At 40.4% G+C, this 27,170-nt stretch overlaps 1 protein-coding gene across 3 annotated transcripts in view; it reads left to right on the forward strand.

Annotated features, from left to right (window-relative positions):
• The window catches only part of myrf (myelin regulatory factor), a 236,290-nt gene that overhangs the window by 164,425 nt on the left and 44,695 nt on the right, over nt 1-27,170 (forward strand). For all 3 annotated transcript variants that reach the window (XM_048607104.1, XM_048607106.1, XM_048607105.1), the window contains 7 exons: nt 556-656; nt 3,534-3,657; nt 9,399-9,594; nt 10,952-11,028; nt 12,494-12,604; nt 14,437-14,527; nt 16,745-16,756. In XM_048607104.1, coding sequence (XP_048463061.1) covers nt 556-656; nt 3,534-3,657; nt 9,399-9,594; nt 10,952-11,028; nt 12,494-12,604; nt 14,437-14,527; nt 16,745-16,756 — 712 coding nt within the window. The remainder of the gene's footprint in view (nt 1-555; nt 657-3,533; nt 3,658-9,398; nt 9,595-10,951; nt 11,029-12,493; nt 12,605-14,436; nt 14,528-16,744; nt 16,757-27,170) is intronic.

A 27,170-nucleotide genomic window follows, 5' to 3' on the forward strand; every position in this document is an offset into this window, starting at 1 on the left:
TGTGTGTGTGTGTGTGTGTGTCTGTGTCTTTTTGTATGTGTGTGTGTGTGTGTGTGTGTGTATATGTGTGTATGTGTATGTGTGTGTGTTTATATGTGCGTGTGTGTGTGTGTGTGTGTGTGTGCGCGCCTGTTATAAAGTCAGGGAATTGCTGAGACCAACCTCTCTCATATAAGAAACATTCTTTTTCTTCAGCCATTCAACATGCAATGGTCTTCATGATCACCAAGCTTTATTAATTTGTTGATTTCTGAATGCATTTCTTCCCATCAAGTGCATCAAGAACTCAATCGTTAAACAACTGATGGATATTCTGTTAGTAGGTTTGCTGCTGCTAATTTGGTGGCCACCAAATGTTTTTTGTAAATTTGTGTTGATTTTGAATTTAATGTTGTGAAGTATCTGATAATCACAAACTCTGAGCCTGGTAAGGAAGAATTTTCTGATGAGACTGCATGAATGAAATTTGTCTTTTGATGTCACCTTCAACTCATATCTCACTCTGTTAGTCACATCCTTCTGCAATCTGACCTTAATGATATCTTGTCTCCACAGTGGTATTCCTGTGCATCCAGCCAAGAAGCGGAAACATTCAGACTCTCCTCCAAACACTTTAAACACTCAGATATTGAATGGAATGATAAAACAGGAGCCAGGTAAATGCCTCATCTTTTTTCCTTACGAGACCCATTCCTCAGCCAAATGTACACATTTCTCAGCCTCCAGCTGTCTCCCTCTGTTCTTTCCAGGTCTTAGTCTCACTTGTGTTCAGTGAGCCAACTTGTTGAACTAAATATTCACAGGTGTGGATCTCTGTATTGGTACTTATATATAAGGTACCTGATTGTCTCCCAGTCTATGCAAGCCATAGAAATAGGTGTCTTTAGGTAGGTGCAGTGGTTCATGCAAGTGTCTCACACAAACTTTTGTTCTGACTCCAACTCTTTTTGAGACAGGTCTTCATAATGCCCCAACTCTATACCACTCCACATGGACACATTCACCTAAGTGACACATAATCCAGTTAGCCCATATGTGGACTTAATGCCAATTTGTTACTCCCGGCTTCTTTTCTAGCAAATACAACTTAAAATCAAGCTTCAGTAAGATCGTTTAGAATTATCATCAACCATTTCCTCCCCTAAGGAGTCCCTTGTGCAAGTGTCTACCCCCTTTTTTAGACTCAAGGTGATTGTCCCTTGGTTGTCCTTCTGTACTGTTGATTGTACGTCCTCTGGTTCCTCTGAAAAAGGTTTTACAAATTTTGAAGTTTCATGGGGACTTCCCTTTAAGAGATGATGTAATCTTTACAAGAGGTGCAGATATCTTGTCCTTGAAGACTAATAGATGTTGTCATGGCAAGGACAGAAAGTTTAAAAAAAATGGTTTTGTGAAGAAGGTTCTAAAGTATTTGGAACAGTTGCCCTGAGACCTAAATTCCAACAGAGAAAGCATATGGTAGATAATGAGGTTATTAAGCTGTATCAGTGATTCAGGAAATGTATTGGCACCAGCACCTTGGTTTGCCATCATGACCAAACCAGGCTAGCTTGAAGAGTGGTTTGTGAACTGAAAATTTGTATAGCTTGTTTAGCCACTTTTTAGTTTTTCCAAGTAGGTAAATTTATAAATAACCAGAACGCTTTAGCCTGAAGCAAGTTCAAACTTCAGTTTATTATGTAGCTATTGCTGAAAGCCACTCATTTAAAAACTGATACCATTATTATCCAAAACTCAGATTCAAAGAATAAATGTAGCCAACTAAAAAATACTTGTAAAAATGAAAGTAAACTCAGTTGTGTCATTGCAAGCCTGTTACTAGTTTCAAGATTTCACTTTATGAGATGAAGGAGTTAAAAAATGAAGACACAATTCATCAGCTGCGATGGTTTCTATAGTTGAAGAATTGAGGGTTGCTTGTACCAGGGGACTCAATAGGTCCAGCAAACTTGGAAGAGCGAGGAATGGTTTCTAGTTCCTCATAGTTCTTCAGTAGTAGCACTTGTAGATTGCCTGGATACTTTCAACAGAACAGTGGCTGATTTCTGAAAACAGTTCTCATTACAAACCCACTTGGGCTAAGCACCCTCTCTGAGGGTATCTCTCATTGCCTTCCTGGGAGGTTCTACTCAAAGTAATGCCTCTTAACTCCAACAAAGCAAAATGACAACTTTATTAAAATAAAATCAAGAACTGTGGATGCTGAAGATATGAAACAAAAACAGAAATTGCTGGAGGAACTCAATAGGTCTGGTAGCATCTGTGGGGAAAAAACAGAGTTGATCTTTCGAGTCTGGTGACTCTTAAATATTAACTCCGTTTTCTCTCAAAGATGCTGCCAGACCTGCTGAGTTCCTCCAGTAATTTCTGTTTTTATGACTATGTATTCACATTAATCAATCATTGTTCCACATTGCAAAGTCAATTATACTGAAATTTCCCAGGATGTCTTTCCAGTCTCCTGTTTCTCTGAAGTTTTGAATTCTCATATCTTTAGAAATACCCATTGTGTTGTCCAACGGGTAATGGAATTCTAAATATCCCACTCTAATTAATGCTGAGATGACACACCAGTCTACCTGCTTGCTGGCTGACAGTGAATCAATACAGCGATGAGATTTCCAAGAGCCACTTTGGAGGATTCAGTTCTGAAGAAAAGTCAAATTGGACTCAAAATGTTCACTCTCTCTCCACAGATGCTAAATAGATCTGTTGAGTTTCCTCATCATCTTCTATTTTTATTTCAGATCCCAACCATCCGCAGTATTTTGCTTTTATTGCAGGAATCTGTCCATTGATACAGACAGATTAGCCTGCTTTACAAAATATGTATTATAATTACACAGATGCAGCATTACCTTGGCCATCCTTCTGCTATTACTGAATGCCCTTCTGCATTGTCAGCAGCTCCTAGACTGCTAGAATGTTGCCACTACTATATCTACCACTTCCCTCCAGACAACTGGCACCAATTTTCTATGGGGGCTTCTTGTATCAGCATCCATCAAATTGACCCTTTTAGAACCCGCTTTGAAAGCACCACCTCCACTAATGTACAGGAAATTCTGAAGGATCTCAATACTCCCAAAGCTGCACTAATTCTACCACTTTTCTCTTTTGCCCTTTAACTAGCTGCAGCCTTTATTTAGTCCCCAGTGCTCTTCCATGGGTAACAAGAGTTCTTGGAGTCACTGGTGTTAGAACAGCCCCACAGTTAATGCAGCACTCAAAGGAACTCAGATCTCACTGTCTGATCACTCACATATGATGGAGGTTTGGAAAAGATATTAGAAAGTGTCTCACACCTTTTGGAGTCATATTCTAGCTTAGAGAAATTTGGGAAGATAAAAACTCTGTGGTCAGAAAAGGTGGTTGCAGTAAAATCTGGGTGAAGTTCATGGAGGTTCTTTGAAGTGTTAAACTCAGTCTTGGCACAGTGTTTTCTAGGGAGCAGATTTTTGTCAAACAGAAAGACACAACTTTTTTTTCTGTTAACTATGACGTCAAAGATCTTTCCATCCATCTTATTTTAGGGTTGATGCAGGACAGTGACAGCCTAAATGGCTCCTACCTGGACCCCAACTATCAGTGCATTAAATGGCAGCCACACCAGCAGAACAAGTGGACCACTCTCTGTGATGTCAACTGCAAAGATCTGTGAGTAACAGCTAGCGTGACGTTCTCAACCACTTTCATATTGCGGCTATTCACAAAGTGGGGTTCAGTGGGAAAATTCCTTAAGAATGCTCTCTCTCCCTAGTTGGGGAATCCATCTGCTGTCAGATTTCATTGTCACAATATTGTCTGTGCGTCCGGGACGTGGATGAAATTTTCAGCCCATCCAAGTTGCAAGTGTGCGTCCCCCAACGGCTTCAAAGTAGCCGCTGTGTATGTCAGTGCATCAACATGCGATATAATCACACACAGCAGCAAAATGGTCACCTTTTCTTAAATTTGAAATTCAAGCAGATCATAAAGAATGAGGGCTAGATGCTAATCTTTCATTTCTGGACCTATGGTTCGAATTCAACCAGAATTAGGGAATTAAACACAATTTTCACCACTGACGGTAACAAGATAGAGTGAAATGAAATTGCAGTCCCAATCCTGATCCTTTTGGCACTGATCAACACTTGCTCCTAACTCAGTAGGAACTGGCATTCAGTACAGGAGATGCCACAGAATGGCAGGTGTGGGAAATAGAAGCTTCTCGCACTGGTACATTGTTTGGCTAACCTAAGAATATTAGACGATTAGTGCAAAGACAGCTTCATTTTCCATCGAATCCTTAAAGAGACATATCCTAGGAGTCTTGATGCTGACTTCAATGACTTAAAGTAAAAAGTAAACTATTTCTTTCCCAAGCGTATTTTTGAGCAAAAAAAAATAAAAACGAGCTAAATGTAAAGCAGATTACGGCAAGAAGTTCTCCAAAACCTGGAGACAATGCCTTGGAATGTTGGATAGAAAAGCACAGGCAACAAGCAATCGACGGACCCTGAGGAATTGCCCCTCCCTACAACTCCTTAAATTCCTGTGCGTTTGTTAGAATACACAACATGGGATTAATTTCTTGTTGATTGTCAAATGTTTCACTCTGAACAATTGTGAAGAGATACCATGTAATGCAATTCTGACAGTGCTTGTTGCTATCAACTGATGACATTAATCACAATGATTAGTGTATCCAGCTATATAAAAATGTGTGATAAAACCTCATTCTGGTGCTTAAGGGCAGTATAGTAACATCAGTTGTTTTGGAAACACATCAGTTCGTCACTTGCAGATATTATCAAAGAAAGGAAAATGATGCAAAGCTTTCCTGGTTCCTTTTCTCAAATAGAAAGCAAAAATCAAGTTCCTGAACACCTCCCCAAAGACAATGCCTGTTCAAACCAACACGTTCTGTTTACACATGTCTTAATTGGGAAGTTTAAAATTGAAGAGAAGATTTGTATCTCCAATTATGGACAGCTAGGAATGCCCACAAATGGGCTAGAGATGAGGATTTAACTGAACAGTTCAGAGAGCGGAGACTGTTCAGTTAATTGTTGCACATTTTAATTGCTCTTTCCTCGTCATCCTCTGCTCCCACTGACTGCAACCATGACTATCACTGTGTTTGTCTGGCAGCGCCCGTGCATTCGCTTTGATATATTCTCCCTGTCCTCCTTTTCTAATAAATATTTCTATTGTTCAGTTTGCTTCTACTCCCCTGATCATATTCAGAGCATCTCCAGCAATGGCTTCTCTTCTTGCCATGGAGCATCTTTGACCATTCATCTTTCAGACTCACATATTGACCTTTGCTGACACTGCCACTTGGTTGACTGGGGCGTCATAGTTTCGGTCCTTGCTGCAAACTCTTATCCAACCTGGCCACAGTCTCACTCTGAACCAGATTATCTGTGTCCTTATCTAACCCACACCGTAGATGGAACTTAAACTCAGTGGTGGGGTCTTGTGCCAAGAGTCCGGCATTGCTTCTCGTGGAGGAAGGCAGGACAGAATAAGTGTCTGTCAAGCACTTAACTGGCCAGGGTTGGGTGTTTTCCAGAAATCCGGACCGCGGGAATGGAAATCCCATCCTTGCACAGCTGAGGAATTATCAGATTACCAGCAGCTCTCTATTGCTGGCATCCATAGCCTTCGCGATGCCTTGACTTGCAAATGGTGCAATGACGTCCCTTTCTCTTTCCTCCCATTTTTATCCTTTATTTCCACTCTCCCCTTCTCCATTATCTCTCCATATCTTTCTCTGTTCGCTTTGTTTTTTTCCATTTTGCTTAACACATGCATTCCTCTGTCTTAAACATCTTATAGATCAGCAGAGTGATGACTGATTGCACGTTGATTTTGTTGACGTTGCTGCTTGGATTTTCCAGACAGCTGCTCCTTGTTGCTGTCATACCCATTTATTAATGTGCATTACACATGGGACACAGAGCCTTAGTATGTGGTTTAAATCCCATTACCCACTCCTCTACAAACACTCAATGAGAGATGACGTTTGACAAAGTCCTGAAGGAGAAAGAATTTTTAACCAGAATTTACAGCTTTCTGAATTGTAGCTGCGCTATCCTGAGATACATGTTTCTATTAACAAGACTGAACAGAACTTAGAGCTGCAGGGGCCAAATGAATACATCACTTGCTTCTTTCTTATCACTTGCTTTTTACACAGGCAATAGCTAACTGAGGTGCACATGAGCCATACAGTACAAGGCAGGATTGAACTGTATTGTTCCCTAATATCAGTCATGTACTGTATCTTTGCAGAAGCTGACACAAGCTGCCTTGTGCCTGTACCTTCAGTTTACTCCTTGCAACCCACCTGAACTATTTTTCTGGTAGCTGGTCTTCTCATGCTGGTGTAGGGCCCAGAGCAACTCCAACACAAATTTGGTGCCGTCTAATAAATTAAATACACAAGATGGTGTGATCCAGCTTGGGACAGAAGGATGTGAATAAGTAACACAGAAGAGCTACAGTTGGCATTTCGGCACGTTAAAAATGAGAGAACGAGAGAGCGCAAACAGGGGAGAAAGAGGAATGAGCAAAAGGGCAATCTCAGAGTTTTTCTGTAGAGTAATCGTAAAACTTCAGGATAACAAATAGCTGCATGTGAACTCCTGGGTGTCTGTCAGTGCTGGATGGAGCCTGTTTGAGGAACTGTTTGATGACCGAGCTGTAATTTCTTTTTGGATGGCGTTCTGTTCTATCTGCTGCTGATTGACAGAGAACACATGCTCAGTGCTGTCTGTAGCTGACGTGTGTTTAAATGTGAGCTTAAACATTTCCATTGGAATTGTGATTTCTTGGCTGGTCTGGGGAATATTGGGGGTGGTTTCCTAGCAACTGGTCGTGAACTTGCTGCAGAAACATTCCTTGCATTTTTGTGGGTGCAGTGTGGCTCTCAAAATAGCTGTCAAATATTTCTGTATCAATAATGGACTGACCTTCTAGCGATCTACTTCATCTCCATTTGCTTTTGCAATTTTTTAAACTAATTTATTCCCCTTCCCTCTGACCCCAGATGAAACCTCCTAAAATGTATCCTTGAGATATAAATACATATAAACTGTTTGGATCCTGTGATTAACTTCCAGCTGTAACACAATCCCTAAATGTGTTTAATACTTTATTGTGGTTTACAGTTGGTATTAATCCAGGAATGAATTAACACACTCATTTGCCTAGTCAAAAATGGGACAATTGTACAGCCAGCCAGTATGTAAATGACGAGCTGTATGTGGTTTATTTTGTGACTGTTGGAGGGTGCGTGGGTGGCAAAACGAATTTCTCTTCAGGTGTCCTAACTTATCTTATTGATATAACTCCTAGACGGTTAGGATTCTTGTGGTACAGTAGTAGTGTCCCTGCCTCTGAGCTAGGTTCAAGTCTGACCTGCTCCAGAGGTCATAGAGTCATACAGCACAGAAACAGACCCTTCGGTCCAATCAGTCCATCCTGACCGTAATCCCAAACTAAACTAGTCTCACCTGCTTGCTCCTGGCCCATATCGCTTCAAATCTTTCCTATTCATGCAATGTGTTATAACATCTCTGAGCAGGTTGATTATAAATATTGGCTCCCAAATTGTTGTGCTTGTCAGTTCCAAAGATGCACCTCTTTATTTTGAAGGTAGCAAGTTCTTCCAGAACCTATTTTGGAAAAGTGGCCATGTCAGAAAGAGAATTCACATTGCAATGATTAGGGCTTATGTTGCACTGTTTCCATTTTGTACATTAACATGTTCTAGTGCAGCATGCTTTAAAACCGTACAGAACGAATAGATGTGGCATTATGGTGTTAGCATTGCAGCTATCTATGGGGAACCACACAAAGGCAGTTTCAAAGCCTATACAATTTTCTGTGACCTGGAGATCATTGAGTGCTGCTGCAGACCACTTTTGAGCTGCACGTGTTGTTTTGATTGCACGGCATCTCCCAGTAAAACTGGATATCTTCAGAATACTGATTAAATAGACAAAGAGCTGCTGATCCACAAAGCTTAGCTTAGTTACAGGATCCTCCTGTTCAATAAGAAAATGGAAACTAAATCCTGATCAGTTATTGACTTTGGTCCAAAAATATTATTCTGCTCTACAAAGGTCAAGTCCACATTTTATTTGAAAGTCAGCACTCAGCTCTGCTGTAAATCTAATACTATCTCCAGGGTGGACACTGAATTTGGTCTGCAAGTGAATGTTACTGTTAGTGAGACACTCAAATGGAGAGGGAGTGGGGGTAGGGGTGTTGCTCACAGTAAACAGTATCACCAAGATCAGGCAACAAGAGGAGCTAAATCAGGAAGAAGTGGCCAGGAGAGACTGAACTTAGGTTTTAAAAAAGGAGGGAAAACTGACAGAGAGGGGGGATTTCAGTTATGAAAATAGTAAGCTGAAGTAAAATGAAGTAGAAGACAACGCAGTGATTGTTACACAGTGGACAATGCATAAAGGAATGTGTGAATTGGGATACTTACAGGTGAAAAGGAGTATGAGAAGAAAATTCAGAGGAGTTCTCAGTTCATAGCTTTTGATAAAATAGATCAAAAATGTTTGTGACAGAAAGTTGGCAAAACATTTACTTAAGTTTATTTATCTGGTCATGCCGTAGGAAAGTTGGTTTGTGGATCTCCTTTTCCACTTTGCATTTCAGTTGTAATCAATAGCCACATATCGATTCATGCCTGTGTCTCCAATTAGTAAATGTTTTCAGCTCATCTGCCTTGTGGAAAGGAGTAGAATCATTTGTTACCACATGATATATTCCAATAACTGGTGTATGGGGCAAGAGTTTTCAATTCATGTCCTTAGGTCATACTGGTATTTGGAATTTCAGCAGAGAAAGGTGCACCGCGTTTGCTATTTTGGCTATGAAACTCCATGGATCACTTTTTACAACCCCTGTAAGTGGTGCCTGGCCCATAAAATATATGTCCACAACTTGCCAGCCAACGTTACCACTGCCACTGTTTTGTCAGCAGCAGCAGAAGCGTCAGGAGGCCACCTGTGCCAGACCAATTGAGGTCTTTCAAGTTGTCAATTAATGGTCTTCAGTGCTCCATCCCCCCACTGGAGGGATTGTTCCAGTGTTGGGAAATGCCCATGCCAAGTATCCAGCCTAGCAGCTGTCATTGAGTTGGCTGGTGATAAGTTAGGTCAGCAATGCCTCATGAACAGGTCTTCTGGGCCCATCCGTGAGTCCTTCCCCAGATCAAATACCTGACCCACAGGGTGGGGAGTAGGGGTTACAATCCTGATGCCCTCTTAAATCTAGCTCCATGCAACATTGTCAACATTATAGGTGTTATGTGAATGTAACTCAATATTATCCAACGCCTATGGCTTCATCTCAACTGGTGTTAAGAGTCTGTTCTGTTTCTTTTGAAGACCGAATCCCAGCTATAGAGTAGATGCTGACAAAGGCTTTAACTTCTCTGTTCCTGATGATGCTTTTGTCTGCCAAAAGAAGAACCACTTCCAGGTCACAGTTTATGTTGGCATGATGGGTGATCCAAAATACGTGAAAACCCCAGAGGGGCTCAAACCAATTGATTGTTTCTTCCTGAAGTTGCACGGTGTAAAGGTGAGTGCTACCTATTGGTGGGGAGTTGTGGCACCAAGAGAGGTTTGTTCATCATATTTGATCCTTGGATGCATTTACTTCCATTCACCAATCTTAACACAGAAGTCAGCATATTTTTCTGAGTGCCTGTCTGTATAACACTTGTCTACAAGTTATTGCAATCTTAGTTAGGGGCAGCAAGATTATCATTTGTTTGGATCCTGGTCCAAATTTCCTGCCAATGACCCTCCCCCAGCACCTCCCACAATTGGCAAAGTGCCTGCTCGCAGTCAATAAGCACTATTAGCTTGCCCAGTAAATTCAACAAAACCTGTGATGCTGGCCTTTGTTTAGGGCCTCCAGAGGCTGTTCTGTTTACCATGTGCTCTTTCCCCCAACTTGGTTCTTTCTGTTCTTGGAAGAACATCCTATTTGTGTGAGTATGACATTTTACAAACCACCTCCCCACCGCACCCCGCCCTGCTCCGCGCCCCCACCCCCCGCCCCCGCCCCCCACCACCACCAACGCAGCCATCCTGTGGTCTCTCTTCTTTCGGAATCCTCAGGGTGTGGACATCATTAGCCAGGCCTGCATTCCGTACCCTTCCCTAGTGACCTTTGGAGGTGACTGAAGTGAACTGCTTTCTTGATCACCTCCAGTCTGTGTGATGAAGCTGTGTCCACGGTGCTGTTTGAGAGGCAGATTTAGGATTGTGGTCCAATGAAGATGAAGGAACGGTGATATATTTCCAAGTCAGGTTGTTGTGTAACTTGGAGAAGGCTCAGAGGCAATGGTGTTCTCATGTACCTCCATGTCCTGCTGGGTGGTAAAAGGGGCAGCTTTGGTAGGTGCTGTCAAAGAAGACCTGGAGAGTTGCTGCACTGTCCCCAAATAATTCAGCCACTATGTATTGCTGGTGGATGGAGTGAGTGCTCAAGGTAGTGGATGGGAGGAGTAGTAAGATTGTGAGTTAGTTGCTGAGACATTTGTTATAAATTAATTCAGTGTATAAGGAAACAATGCTGCTTAGCTTTGGATAGGTATTAACTCATGTCACCATGTCATCAAAGCCAGTATGCTATTCAAACTATTGTCCATTGCAGGCAATTTTAATTGGTTCTCTTGAAAATTGGAGGGTTGGAAATTAAATAAACAAAGAACCAGATTCACTTTGAAGATACTCATCAGATCGGAATTATTGCCCCTTGAAATGGCAGGAGACAGTCACGTTAAATTCATTTCAACTTCCCTTCCCACGTTATCTTGTGGATCAAGTCAGTTTGGTTGGAAAGAAACAAATTCTTTCACGTATCAGTAAACTTGGAAAGAGCTGGCATGTATATCTGATTACTGATTGTTTAACAATCTTTTTGGTAGTTGGAAGCAATGAACCAGAGCATCAACATTGAGCAATCACAGTCTGACCGCAGCAAACGGCCATTCAACCCAGTCACGTAAGTACACAATGTAAATTGTGCATTTCAGGAACTGGAACAACTGTCCCTGTTCATGGAAAGTCACATTTAATTGTCCATCAGAAATGCCAGTTTGGCTCAGTCAGCAGAACTCCAAAGACTGGGGATTTAAGCCCATTTCAAGGACTTGAACAGACATGAGAAATTGCTGCATTGTCCAATCTTCTGGATGAAATGTCTATGAAACAAAATTTGTTAAATACAACATGGCTTTATTTGAACAACAGTAGTGAATCCTCCTGCTTTTTCTTGGCCAAGACTGCTCCTTTGAAAATACAACTCGTTTGTTGATTAACCGGTCACTAGTCTTAATGATGCTGTGAAATATTGCTGTGCGTGAGATGTTTGACACCTCTCCCACACACAATTGTTGTTATTATATGGGGAAACAATGGCCTTGTGGTATTATTGCTAGACTATTAAGCCAGAAGCTCAGCTACTGTTTTGGGAACCCAGGTTCAAATCTCACATGTGAAATTTGAATTCAGTAAAGAATCTGGAATTAGGTGTCTAATGATGACCATGAAACCATTGTTGATTGTCAGGAAAAATCCCAACTGGTTCACTTATGTCCTTTGAGGAAGGGAATCTGTCATCCTTACCTGGTCTGGCTTATATGTGACTCCAGACCCACAACAATGTGGTTGACTCTTAACTGCCCTCTGGGCAATTAGGGATGGGCAATAAATGCTGGCTTAGCCAAGGGCACTCACATCCCTTGAGTGAATAAAAAAACGAGTTCTTCAAAAGAATATAAGAGTTTTGAAGCATGTAAAAGATGTGATTTAAGAGGTGTAAATCTTTCTTTCAGATAGTAGTAAGTTACCAACACACCAGTCCTTAAAACAAATATATGCCATACCTTCTTCTGTCAGCTGTTTGCTATGCACTGACCACATTCTGGTCTTGTAATATGAGGAGTCTGCAGAATCTCAAACCCCTCAGTGTACTCAATATTTTTAAATTGTTTTTAAGAGGGACAAATAATATCTCAAAATGTGCCTAATAGCTACAAAGAGCATATATGTGGAAAGTTGATAACTTCATAGAGTTTATTCAGCAATGGATTTCTCCTTGTGTATTGTACATTGTGGACTGTTGTCTTGATTTCAGTTGAAAAATCAGACAATACACAGAAAGGTAGAGATCAAAGTGAACAGCAAACCTGAATGATTATTGAAAAATATTCAAGTTGTCAGTGAAGGTAGATAGGAGTGATGGGAGGTGTATATGAATCTGAGAGATTCTTAGGGATGCTAATAGATGTTTAGGGATTTTGGGAAATATTGATGGTATGAAGTAATTTGGGATATTCTAGGATAATGAGAGATGTTGGTAGATTTTGAGAGATTCTAAGAGATATGGAGATATGATGGTGGTATTAATATGTACAAGGGATATTGAGAGAGATATAGGATACTGATGTATGTTTTTGATTCTACAGGATTAACATCCCTTCTGATCAGGTCACAAAGGTCACAGTTGGAAGGTTACACTTCAGTGAAACAACAGCTAACAATATGAGGAAAAAAGGCAAACCCAATCCAGACCAGAGGCGAGTATCATTATGAGTGTCATTGTATCCTGCAAGACGGCTAGGATTCCTACTTCTATTGATGTGTAGACGAGGAAGATGGTCAATGCTGTTTCAGCATCCATGTTCGATAGAGACAAAGCATCAGTTAGTGTTCTCTGCATGTGATATCCTTCCTGAGTAAATGCACAGGGAACACTCAATTGCAGATAAAGAAAGAAAGAACTTCCATTTATGTTGAATTTTCACATTCTCTTGAGGTTTCAAAAGGCTGAGAAGTGACCAGAATGGCAGTCAGCACCCCTGGGCCATTATCCCTGTGTGAGTCAACGTCAACAAAAAAAAAGAGGGAAACGTAACGGAACGATCAAGCTAAAATTGAATGGGGAAGAAATTAGTTAAACATTCCCCTTGATTGAAGTGCAGGGTTAGTAAAAGATGGATGTTCAGGAAATTTGTCTAAATTGGCAGCATTTCTGTGTTCCATATTTGGCGAAAATGAAAGTTTAAACGACAGACGTCTTTCTTAAAGTCCGTGTGGCAGGTTTTTGATGTCGTTGCTGCATGGAAATTAGGGTCGTGATACTTTGAAAATTGTGCTGCTGATGTTGAGACCCACACTCAGCGCTATTTCTAAGTGGACCAGCAGACAGTTAACATTTTGCCAAGCAGATTGGGATCCTGTGACAAATTGACTGGATCCTGGTGTAATTTTTGTGGACTATTAGGCAACCTGAAGGTGATAACTCTTCTGGGCTTTAGGCTTCATGAATATAGCCGTATCTTCACCCGGAAAAACAAAACAGTAAAACGTGTGAATAACACATATTAGGTCGACATGTCTTATATATTTTGAAATAAAAGGCCAGTGCATTCATTTTGAAGTATTGCTGGCTTTTGTTAGTTTTTGCCTCTGAGCAATACTTTCATTAAGTGCTTTGGAACCTCCAAAGGATGTGAAAGCATTATTAGAATTCCAAATGCCAATTGGCAGAATGTACACTTCATTTCCTCCATCCATTGCTACTGAATCTGAGGCTGAAACCACAATGTTACACTTTTGATGTAATCTGTATGAAATTGAATGAAAAATGAGTTCCAATCCACAGCTAGTGCTTTCATGGGTCCCTCCTTCTAATCTGTATTTTCCAGCTTGGTTCTACTGCCCCATTCCAATCCCTGGACCAATGCTTACAGCTCAACAATCCAATGCAAGGAAAGCCCAATGTCATATGCACTCAGGCCTCTTGCTGAGACTAATGGATAGTTGACCTAATCACCCCATCCATCAAGGACCCAATGTCTGCTGAGAATGAATATTGGCATCCATCACGTCCTTGACTGCAACCATAGGTGTTTTAACGTTTTTATGGATGAACATACCAAAGAATAGGAAAAGCCTCTTTTTGGGGGTTGACTAACAAGAAGGATCACAATTTGATAGTAGAATTACAATGGAAGGTATTAGATGGGAGAGGAGTGTTGAACTGAGAAATGGTGCTATGAAATGAAATAAACCACGATGCTCTAAATATACTGACATACTTAAAGATATTCATACAGATATTGGTTATGAATATTTTCTTATACTCTCAATCTACCTCACCCTTTTTCTCACTCTTCCACATTCCATCATCACCCTTCTTCTATCACTTTCTCTGTCTTCTTTTGTCTTAATCCATTCATCTCTAACACTCATTTCTGTACCTGCTCTATTTCTATCTTTCTCTCTTCATTCTCCACCTTCTTTATCTGATCTTTACTATCCTTTTCTGAACACACCTATCTCTGATTGACCCCTTCCATTTTTTTCTCATCCATCTCATCCTCTTGTCTCCCTTCACCTCTCACAGGTACTTCATGCTGGTGGTAGCCCTTCAGGTCCAGGCTCAGAATCAGAATCACCTTGTGGCAGCTCAGATTTCTGAAAGAATCATTGTGCGGGTAAGGCTATTTCTTACTTACACGTGTACCGTGTATGTGATCTGACAGTACTTTGTGCCTAGTTATCGTCTTTAGCCATTTTTGGAATACCACATGATTTTGGGCCACAGTTGTACCTGTGAATGTTTTGTTCATGTTGATAATGCTGTATTCTGCTATCAGTCTGTGATTCGTTGCTTGGTAAATGGTGACTATATGTGGGCTAATGCATATATTATCTGAGCGTATATAAGGAGCTCTAGGATATGTCCAATAGAATACAAACAACCTGCTAATATCTACAGGCAATAATGGGGTAACAGGGATATCAACAATAGGTTGTTACATTGGGAAGCGATTGTCATCAGCAGTGTACGACAGCCTGTGACCATTTGCTTTTCTGCTGATTCTATGGTATCACTAGCTGTCTGATACTTTTTGTGAATGTCAGCTTTGAACGAGTGTGGGAAGAGGTTATTTGCAGACTATTTAAGAGACATCTCAGCTCGAGCTGTTCTGTTCACACCTGATTTCCACATGGAGATATTTTACAGGAGTCTTCAGATAGCCATTCAAATTGGACCAGGGCTGACTTTCCCACTCCCTAACTGAGCACATTGAGGACAACCATTGTTACTGTTGTCATGTCTGAGATCAGTCAAGTCAGCACCATGTGGTTTGGAACCTGTGACATCGCAGGTCTGCCCTACTCAGTGCTCCAGTAAGGGATGTTTAATACACAGGGTGACCAGTGTAAATCACGCATACAATTTAAATGGAAAAGCCTTTGTTTCCATACGTAGAAGCTGACAGTGAAAGGAGCAATAAATCCCTCTTCTAAAGAATACTCACACAGTGCCTGCCTGTGCATTTTCATTTGTTTAATTCCTGTGTTTATCTGAGATCTATTTAAATCACTATTGCTTTCTTCATTAATAACACATAGTGGTACTGCTCCCAATACCTGAAGACATACACACCTTTTCCAACTATTAAATACTGTGCAGCAGCTGGTATTGAAAAGTTAAGCAATGTCACACAGGAGTGGATAGTTTCTTTTGAACTAATGTGTAGACACTGATGCTAAGGGACACACAAACCCTCTGTAGAGGAAGGGAGTGCATTAATTTGTTGCTTTTTGCCCAGTATTTAATGCATTCAGGAACTAACAATGATTCACCCACAAGTTATGCGTTATGACTCAGAAATGAATGATCAATTTTTACAGATTTTGTCATTCTGGCCCATTATATTGTCAGTTACCAGGACTATTTAGATGATGCACAAGATGTAGTGACTTGATTGTGTACAGTTTTCATAAATGGCTAATCGGTAACTCCGACACAAAGTAGAATACACTTAGCCTTGCAGTATTTACGGAGTTTGCTGTGCTCTTCGTTGTGAGATTATGGAGTTTGGTGCTGATTTTCACTAAAATGGTTTCTTTGGAGGCTACCATAGTCCAGTGGGTATAGAGATGGTGGGAATAAAGGAGAGCAGCGGGATCATAGAAGTACCTAAAATGGGATAGGATGCTACCAGTGAAGTTTATGAAATTGGTGCTTCCTGGTAACTTTTTTAATAGTGTGTTGAAAGCGGTTGGAATTCACCAAGTGGCTGTGAATGGGGTAAAAATAATACATTCACATATGTAGAACATATTACCTAAAAATAGAGTGACATATAATTGCTATTCAATTTTTCAATTATTGATGCAAATATGTTGAAACAGATCAGCTGGAAGATAAAATAAATATGGAAAAATAACCAAAAATCAAAGAAAAGATGGGTTTGTTTTTTATAAAAGATTCTTACAAAGTGTGGATTATCACTAAGAATGGATTATTACTGATAACCATTGGTCACTATTAAGTTACTGGTTAGTTACCAGCATTGGATGTTTACTGATAATGGGCAGTTAGTACCAGCAAATTGTTATTAACTGGAGCTACTTCCAAATGTTAGTAACATTGGGGAACATGGAAGAGTTATGAACAATTTATTACCAGAAGTTAGTGGTTATTAACAACAGGTACTCTTACGAACAATTATAATGAACAGTGGGACATCAGCTAATACAGTTCAAATAATGATAGGTGCAGTTATTAGCAGCAATGGATGGAGTTACAGATAATGGGTGGATGGTAGTAAGGGATAGTTCCTAGTCCTGGATTATTATTGACTGTGTGTAGCATATCATCTCCAGCTATCTCTGATTCCTCTGTTCTTCATTCACAGAACACGGCACAGGTGAGACATTTTAATGCTAAAACACTCACACAGGAGACTATTTCAGAGCGTAGGTACAGTGGAGCCCTTTATTATCAGTAACTAAAGAGAACTGTACAGAGGAGGTAAGTTTCAGAACTCAAGGGGGCAAAATTATTGCTTAACAGGTGAGAAAAACAGGCAAATTTCTGTGTCTGTCAAAGACTGGGTAAAAAGATCAGAAAATAGAGGGCATTACAGCAATATGGCTAACAGAGTGGCTGAAAGCAAAAATGTCTGGTTCAATAAATCTGTCATAATATGGCAGTGATGGTTTCATGTTCTGGAACAATTTATATGTGATGGAACATAGATGTATGATAATAAACAGGCTCCACTGTATCGGTTAACATTGTACTGAAGGCATTTTGTTCAAAGTTATTGTACTGCCCCTAGGACAGGCTGACAACGCACTCCTTTCTGGTAACATGTGTACTCTTTTGATACAGCTCCATAACAATACTCATTCAATAAAACCTGATCCTTCTCTGCCACTTAATAGTGTGTTGTGAATCTGGGAACATTCATGCATACCATAGTAGAACCATCACAACTTGAGAGCAGGGCAAGTATGACTGGTAATGAAGCTAGTATTCACTGGTCTGATATAAGGAGTGTCTATCTTCGAGTCAGAGCTTTTTCTGTGCAACAGAGAAACAGAAGTATACAACTTCAGTGGGCTTCAATTAATCTGAATGTACCAATTACAGAGGGATCTTTATCAATTGGGCTAATGGGCTGAGGATTGGCAGATGCAGTTTAATTTGGATAAATGCAAGATATTGCATTTTGTTAAAACAAATAAGGGCAGGACTTATACAGTTAATGGTAGGGCTCTGGGTGGTGTTGTCCAACAGAGAGACCTTGGGGTTCAGATACAATAATTCTTTGAAAGTTGCATCACAGATAGACAAGGTGGTTAAGAAGGTGTTTAGCACGCTTGCCTTCATTGCTCAGATCATTGAGTATAGGAGTTGGGATGTCATGTTGAGGCTGTACAGCATATTGGTGGGGCCACTTTTAGAGTACTGTGTACAGTTCTGGTCACCCTGCTATAGAAAGGATATTATTAAATTGGAGAGGGTTCAGAAAAGATTTACAAGGATATTTCCAGGACTGGAGGGTTCGAGTTTTAAGGAGAGGCTGGATAGGCTGGAACTTTTTTTTACTGGATTGTAGGGGTTTGAGGGGTGACCTTACAGAGGTTTATAAAATCTTGAGGGGCATCGATAAGGTGATAGCAAAGGTCTTTTCCTTAGGATGGGGAAGTTCAAAACTAGGCAGTATATTTTTAAGGTGAGTGGAGAAAGATTTAGAAGGGAACTGAGAGGCAACTTTTTCACACAGAGGGTGGTTCATATGTGGAATGAACTGCTGGAGGAAGTGGTAGATGCAAGTACAGTTACAACATTTAAAAGACATTTGAACAGGTACATGAATAGAAAAGATTTTGAGGGATATGGGCCAAATGCAGGCAAATTGGGAAATTCGGTCAGCATGGATGAGTTGGACCAAACAATCTGTTTCCATGCTGTATGACTCCATAACTCTAAACGTTCTTTTCCTATGCCTCTCTGTCATTCCCCATCTCCATCTCCTCTCATCGTGTCCCTTCACACTCATTGCCTACTCCCTATCTAGTTCCAGTGTCTCTCTCTTTCTCTCACAATGTTTTTTGGCTTTCTCTCTTCATTCTCCTTTCTTTCTTCTCTCTCTCTTATCACTTTCTTAACAGCCCATTCCGTCCCCCTTCCATCTGTCCTGTCTCTTTTCCTCCACCCTCTGGTCTCTCCCATTTATTCTTTTTCTTATCTTTTTTTTCATTTTTGTTGCTTTCCCCATCTCTCTCATGCTTTCACTCTATCTGGCTCCTGTTTCTCACTTTTTTCCTATCTTCTGTACTATAATCTTTCCTGTCATTGTCTCATATAATTTTTCCTCTGTCTTTGATCTCTCTTATTCTCTAGTCTGCTTCTTGCTGCCCCTTTTCCTATCTTTACTTCCTCTTGTGTTTATCTGTCTGTCTCATGTTGTACTTTTCCTTATTTTGCTGTATTCTGTTTTTCTCCCTTTCATTTTCTTGTTGTCTCTCCCCCTCTATCTGTCTCTTGACCCTGCTGTCTTTCACATTAGATCTCTTTTTTTGTCTCCTTCTTAACTTTGATTTGTAAATGACTATCCGTGTTGCTCTCTCTTTTGCTCCAGCTTAATCTCTTCTCATGTGTTTTTCTCTCTCAAGGTTTTCCTTCTCTGTCCATTTCTGCATCTGTCTTCCTGCCTTACTGTTTCAGCTTTCCTGGATTTTATCTCTCCTTGTCCATCCCCTCATTACTTCTTTTTCTGTGTGTTGGTGTGACAGAATATATTTCGTGCTCTCAATCTGTATGACCAACGATCTTGCTAACATTTCACCATGGCTTTGAACAATTGCACAAATCCTTCAGTATCTTATCCCCCCTGCCCAAGATTACTGTAAAAGGGGCCATCTCCATTGGTCTAATCTAAATTAATCTGATTTCCTTTTGGCTGTGTCACTAATTGCACAGTGTTAGCTTGGGCTATTAGACTATGAGAGATCTAGAATTAAAATATCTGAGGTCTGAATTGGTCTATTACATTAGCACACTGGCTGTTGGCATTATGGTACTTGGCTTCTTTGACCTGTCTTGTGTCTCTGTGTGCAGTAACAGAGACAGCAGGGCACTTTTTTTTTAGTGTGATTTGAAATCAAGGGATTGAAGGAATTTATAGTGCTCCCAGGTACAATCAACCTCTCGGGTGGCTGAGTGCACTGTGCAGTGTGCATTGCCCTAGAAACACCACAGAGTTCCTAGTCTGTAGTTGGTTAGTTCATCCAGTTTGAAGCTGTAATTAATGAAAAGTGCAGGGGAAAATGGAGTCGAAACAGGACTGGCTCAGCTATGATGCCTTCCAAAGTTGATCACTTTGTTGACCCTAATTATCTAGGCTCAAATCACAAAAGCAACCAATTTTGGGTCACATGCTAGAGAACGAACACATCCATGGACAATATCCAACCAGTGGTTTTTGATCAAGGTTTTCCAGTTCCATTGTCAAGACATTCAATTCTGTGGATACAGTAGAGGGAGGAAAATCATGTTCAAAGGATTTCTTGCAAGGGAACCGTGTAATTTTAAGAGATGTAGAATTGGTGTTGAGTTCGCTAATACCTCCTGAGATGATTCTTCCCACCAGACCTCCTTTCCTGTGTTGCATCCAGGTGTTCTGGTGGAAGTACAGGAAGATCTGTCCAATTGCCATCAGCAACAAAAATGAGAAAATAAGGGAAAGAAGGGAAAAATGAAGCTAAGAGACTTCAGTTCTAGAGACATAAACACAATTCAAGTAAGGAGCTTCATAAGTGGGAAAAGATTACATTGTACTGTTGCCAATGGAATGACAGATTGTACAGTAGCCGAGTCTCTTGAATCAGCTCCAGTGCAAGTAGATTGATGGAATGGTAACAGCCAGAAGTGAGTCCTTAAAAAACCCTAAACAATATATAAACACTCGTGTGGCTTGGCTTTTTGTTTAAGTCACAGGCAAATTATAGCTGTTAATAATTACCAGCTGCCTGAGGGGGAGGAAAGCCCTTTCGCTCTTGAAATAGAGCAAGGTCGGTCTCCTGTCAACAGAATTGGACCAAAGCTACTGTGCAGATTTCCTGTCCACACTTTCAAAATTGCAAAGGAAATGTCTCTCTATCTACGTTTCCTGAACAGGCCCCCCCATGCTTGGAAAAGGAAATGAAGTTTATGTAGATGTTTGGAAAGCACAAGACAGTAACAGTAGAACTTGGCTGTCTCTTGCAAAAAAAGATCTTTTTACTGCAAATCAGATCCTTCTGACTCTAGCAGTGGGACTTGGCTCTGTCCTGTAATACAGGAGAAAACTTTGCTTCCTCCTGTAGTTTAGATCTTTCACTCGGCTCTTTAGAGATTCAAGTCCAATTTAACGATATCTTTTAGGCAAATGATTATACACTTAAGCAACATACATAAAGTTTTCTTTATGTATACATAAAGTAACATACATTACTTTTCTAATCTCTATAATCACAATCTTCTCTGATTTGAAATTTTTTGACTGTTGCTTACATTCTGGATAATGAATGCCATTCTGACTTTCTGTTCTTGCGCTTCTTCAAATAAAATATATTCTTTCTCTCACACTGTTTTGGCATCAAGGCTCATCACATTGCACCAATCCTAATGCACCTTTCAGAACCTTGAAATTGTGTAATTCCTCACGTCCATCTTCCATCCATCCTACAGTCTACAGACCTATAAACCGAACCCTTCTGTAACTTGAATATCAAATCCCAGTTTTCCTTGTTTCTTGTACTCTTTGCAAACCTGGTAACTTCTTGCCCTGGTTTTTTTCAACTGATTTTCTCAACAGTAATTTAAGAAAAATGCATAGTACAGAAGGCATTCCAACCTGGATTGTCATTATGTTTGCTTCATTTGAGCTGTTTTCTCTTGAACACAAATAAGTGTTCAAGTTTGTTAACTGCTCGACATAATGAGGGGGAGAATTTAAAGAGCCCACAGTTGGCATTTGTGTAGTTCAAAATATATTTCTTCTCACTTTATGTTAAAGTTTTGCTATTGTCAACTACACTGACATTCCTTGATTAATGCCCTAACTAGATTGACTGTAAAATGTTGCAATTCCTCAAATGCAGCTTGGTTGTAGGATGCAAGTGAATACTTGCTTCCATGGGAGGGGTCATTTGTACATTTGTGTTGAAAGCAACCATTTTGTCAGCACTCTCTCATTCTTAACAGGAAGCCTTGGATTGATTTTTGGGACATAAAAGCTATGCTTTGCAGGTGATAATACCTGAGCATTTTCTAGGATTTGAGCTGAAACTGTTGAGGTCCGTCCATGTCCTGGAACATTAATTGAACATCTCAAATACATAGATTGATCTGGGGTAGCCCTAGAGTAAAGTTGTAAAAGGGTTTCCAAGATACATGGTGTTGTTTTTACCAAGAGGTCTAAAGAATAAAGGCCACTCCAAATCATAGGTTCACTTTAAACTAGTGTAGTCATTGCATTTTTTTCCCTCACTAGTTATGTTTGGAATAGTTGATTTTACACTCATATAGTTATAGAGATATAGAGCATGGAAACAGACCCTTCGGTCCAACTCATCCATGCCGACCAGATATCCTAAATTAATCTAGTTGCATTTGGCCCATATCCCTCTAAACCCTTCCTAATTATATACTCATCCAGATGCCTTTTAAATATTATAACAGTACCAGCCTCCACCACATCCTGTAGCAGTTCATTCCATATATGCACTACTGTCTGCATGAGAAAGTTGCCCCTTAGTTTCCTTTTAAATCTTTCCCATCTCAACTTAAACCTATGCTCTCATTATCTTTTCATCTCTTTCCAGGGCCCTTGGACAGTTCTCCATGAACCTAATATTTGTGTTAACTATAGCCTCCCTGCACTCCAGCTCTCAATTTCCATGATGTTGTTCCTAAAGAATAGTCAGCTGAATGGTAGTCTTCTGTTCCCAGGAAATCAGGGTTGTATGGGATGTTTAATATTTTAGCCACTTTTTGACCATTACTGGTCATTTTAATTCTGTGCAGTTTTATCCTTTGCCTAATTTCTTTCCCATTAAATTCCAGTCTAACCAACTGCATTGGATAGAAATCAAACTTGGTTGTAGGTAGAAACCTAGTTTTCAACCAGAGGTCAAAATATTATTTTTCCTTTTTCCTTGAGATTTTCCCAAAGGCTACTTTTTGATTCTTGCTGTCTACTTTTTCATTCTCGTTAATTAATTTATCAAATGATGTTATCGCATAGTAACAATACCTTCTGTATTTCTATTGACATGTAGGGTATTTGGACTCTCACAGAAACAGAATTAGAATATTTCTTCAATTATCAGTTCTCCATTAAACTTAAAGCCACCATGTGCAAGAAAAGCATTCATTTTCAAGACACCACAGTACATAAATTTGCACAAGACAACAGGCATAAGTTAACAAAAAGTATCTTTTCAGAATAACTGACAAACACTTCTAAACCCAGGAAGCTATCACCCTAATCCAACTTCTGTAGACCGGTGAGGACACAGCTAACTCATCACCATTTCATAAGCACAGAACTGGAGCATTTTAACCAGAGAGTTACAACCCTGCTTATTGCATCTCCGATTGCAATCTTAACTTGAAATTTAACAATTGACAGTGTTCATTATAATAGGATCCACTACTGTTTTTTATCACCGATACCAAAGCTCCTGAAGTTACACAGTTCTACATTCACTTGCAAGGAATTGATTATCTCAAAGATTTCAAGATTTCTTGAATCCCAGTTAGCTCAGTATTTCTTTGTTCTCAGGTTTAAAACTGTTCCCTTTCCATTGCAGATTCCTCTCCCCACCTCACCCCCACACACACCTCTTGCAGCACCTTTTTCCATTTCACTCTGTCCCCACTACAGTCTCCTTGTTCCCAAAACCTCTTGCAGATTCTATTTACCTCATGCTCTGCTGCAGCATCCTTCTACCCCACATGCCTCTTGCAATACCTTTTTCCACACCAGCTTTCTTGCAGCGCTCTCGTTCTCAAATCCATTTGTAATTTCCCTATCCTTCCATGTCCCTCTTACAGCCTTATTTCACCCTGACTCTGCTTGCAGCCTCCTTTTTGCCCACTGTTCCCCCTAGACCCTGCTGTAGCAGCAGTCTCTTTCCCTCCATCCCCTGTCCTACCCATGCAGTCACAACCCCCCAACATTGACCTAGCAGAGAGAACTCCTGAATCTGGTAAAAGACCCTGCGTCCCACCACTGACGGTCCTCAGCTCTCAGATACCTGCTCCTGGAGCTGGCCATTTTCTAGCAAATCCCTGTGGCCTGCCCACCACCCCCTGAAAATCTGAATGCCAACCTCCTGACCCATCCAACTGCCTGAATATTATGCGCCACCCTTAAAAAAAAAAGGGATACATCCTGACAACTGCAGATTTAGCTCACTAAATGATGTCACATTCTCCACTAGTAAGTGTGGGAATGCAGAGCAGCACAGATAGAACTATGTTTATCACATGCTGCTGCTGTTAGGATGAAGTGGCATTTTGCTAGCCTGAGCTACATTAGCCTTATTGAGTTCACTAATGGCAGCATCATTCATGCGTCAGTAGGCCTCGAACGATTTTCCAAGATTCAGTTCACACATGCATTACATTTCAAACCAGCAATGTCCAAACCACGACCAACTTTGTTTTGCTGTTCCCCTCTCAGCAGGAAGAGGGGGGGGATGGGGAGTGATGGAGGCCTGCTCAATGGGTGTGGGGACAGTGTAAGGACAAGGGAAGGGGTCTGTCTTTCACTGGCTCCTTTTTTAACATTAGGCACAATCTTCCAAAATCCTGCCCCAACTACCCTCTACCATTCAGATCTCCACCCCCTCTTTCCCCAACCCCTTCAATCCCATCCAGTCCCCAACATAAAACTCCGACATTACAATCTCCATCTTGGCTTCGGGACTTAGAATCTGGGAATTTCTAGGTTCTGTTCACTGCCAAGTAGTGCATTGGGAAACGCTGCAATTCAACTCTGCAATCTGTTCCTCCACAGGGTGACAGTTATTAAATCTGGAAATCACTAGAAATCACTGATTTGATCTGAGCTCCTGCTTTTGATGTTTCTTAGACTTCTAAAACCCTGACACAGTTATGCCTTGTTGAATTAGATATATCTGTGGCTCTAATGGTTTACTGGGTCATAATTCATCCTGAAAAAGCTCTCTGGGCAAACAAACTAAGTTTGCTTTTGGAAAATTGCAAGTTTCTCCATTTTGTGCTAAGAAGTTCACAGGTTATTAAAATCATTTTTTAAAAAAAAGTTGATATTTCAAATTTTACCATGTCTGTACATGCATGTCCTAATCTTTATTTCACTTCCTGTAAAATGATAGAAAATTTAATGATAAAACCTACTTTTGCTTTCTGGTTTTCTGTCTTGACAATATCACAGATGCTGAATGCCTGCTATCTCTTCTCGCTGGTACCAGAACTAAATTAAGGTCTAGAATGGGGGGAATTCATGCCACAGTGTTCACTAAATCTCTCCAATCTGTCTTTGTCAAGGCCATCATTTCACCACTGACTCCACCTGGATATAGATTTTACAGTCAACCTGATCAAATCTCTGCAAACATTTAATCTGCTGAAAACTGATCTGCAAACATTCCCTATTGTCCTCCTTCCCACCACCACCCCCAAACGATGCATCACATAGAAGTCCCAAATCTAAATGGCTGCTGAAGCCAGTATTTAAATGGTTCTTCCTTGACCCATTGCTTTTCCTGGCTTTACCTTGCTGCACTGAAGCCCAGAAAACATACGTTCTACACAGCAATATATTTAATCCTTCTTTCTATTTGCCCCTGCTACTTAATCCTGACTCTAACTGGATGTTCACCTGTACTTCTTTGAATGTTAGCAGGAAGTGGCATTTTGCTAGCCTGAGCTGCATTGGCCTTGTATGCATCAATGTGGGAATGTACGGCATTGTTCAGAATGCTGCCTCTTTCATAGTGAAACAAATCTTGTACTTTTTCATAAGAAAGATTGTTTGCTGGGTCGCTTCAGAATTCTTCAACAAGTACAGACAGGTTTCCAGATAGGCATCCACCACCATGCCAGAGATCCAACATAAACTCTTCAATAAGAAGTACTTTTTAATAATTTATTCATCAACTGATCTCCAGTTGAAGTCACATTCTGCATATGAAATGAGAAAATCACAACAGTACCATCCTAAACCTCTCTTTCCCTGTTAATGCTGGAAAGAGTGACATCATTGCAGCTAGCCTGTGCTGTCCATTCATGCTCATAAACCCTTCGAGAGAACTTCATAAAGATTCAGATTTATAGACTTTTTCCTGAGTTGTGGATCTGGAGAGTGTCTTAGTGCAGATATAGAGTTTTATAGCACCAGTCAGGGTTAATTATCAATCGCTATGGGTGGGTTTGAGAGGGATGGTAAACTTTCAAGTTACTGGTTCCATTTGTTGCTAATAAAAGCTGAGAAGGAGTTGCATATAACAAATAATCGTGTTGCTGCACTTTACATCAACTTGCATCTATTGGTCCCTTCTTATCTTGCATCTGTCATTGTCATCTTGTGTGTGTGTGTGTGTGTGTGTCTGGCTACTTTTGTATATTTCCCTATCTAACCAATTTAGACACATAGAGGTTCAACAGAATGCCTTCAGAATGGTGTTATCCTGCAGCTTTGAATATCAGCCAGCCCTGCATTGCTGTTGCTACTGCCCTGTGTCAATGACATATTGAGGATCTTGTCCACGTTTGTGGGCATTTTTGACTCGACAGTAAATAACTCAGGCGGTGCTTCAAAGGATTAATGGTTTCATGAAGAAATGTTTGGCCAGCCTTTGTTTATGTATTGACTGTAAACAACTGGCACAAAGAGCATTTAAACCCTCCATTGCATTACTTGTTTACAATGTCATTTCAGAATACGACTTGCCTGTCTCTCCTTCCCTGAGTTTAAAATTTTAAACATTGCGAAACACATTTTTTCATGAAGTCAGTACAGTTTTAACAGCAGAACGGGGAAGTGGTCATTGTACCCTACTATCAGTGCTGTGGGGAGAATGCTGCGCTCTGTTCGAATTCTCAAATGATTATCTAAGGCTTCATCTGAGTCAGTTTTGTTGTGTGTTATGGGTGTGTACAGGTGATGTGACTGGTGTCATCTGCTTCCCCAGTCTGAACAAGTGCACAGTATCAGTCTGGGAGCTGTTGAGTTGAGATACACCATGTACATAGTAATGATGTTTGCACTCTCTGATATTAGTATATTTCAAGCAGAATGTGAATGCAAGTTTGGTAATTACTTTCACAGATACTTCTGTATTCTGGAGCAGAAGAACAATGCAATTTCAGAAACCCAAGGAAAACTCCATCCCCACTGTCACGTTTTAGACTTTTCATAAATTGGAATGATCAATTGTTCTCTAAATGGACTCCATCTCCTTTCTGTAGAGTGTAAATTACTATCTGATCCTTTTCCTGTCCTGCTTTTCAAAGAATAAGTTCTTTCCAGTAGCACAGTTACAAGATCAAATCTCTCTTCGTGAATCTTTCTAAAAATAAATCTTGTCAAGCTGTACCTGGTTGTCTGCTGAGTGCCCGCTCACAAGCACAGTTCAAACTCTATTGCTAGTTTATACAAAGGAAACTAGGTATTGAAGGTATTGTTGTCGCAATGAAAGAGATGTACTCCAATATAAATGGGTCGAAGTGCCCATTCTTTATCAGTGAGATGCTTGTGGATGATGAGGCCCCTTGCTGTGGATGGCTCCATTTTGAGC

Source organism: Rhincodon typus, chromosome 17 (genome assembly GCF_021869965.1).
Source record: "Rhincodon typus isolate 14 chromosome 17, sRhiTyp1.1, whole genome shotgun sequence".
Taxonomy (NCBI): domain Eukaryota; kingdom Metazoa; phylum Chordata; class Chondrichthyes; order Orectolobiformes; family Rhincodontidae; genus Rhincodon; species Rhincodon typus.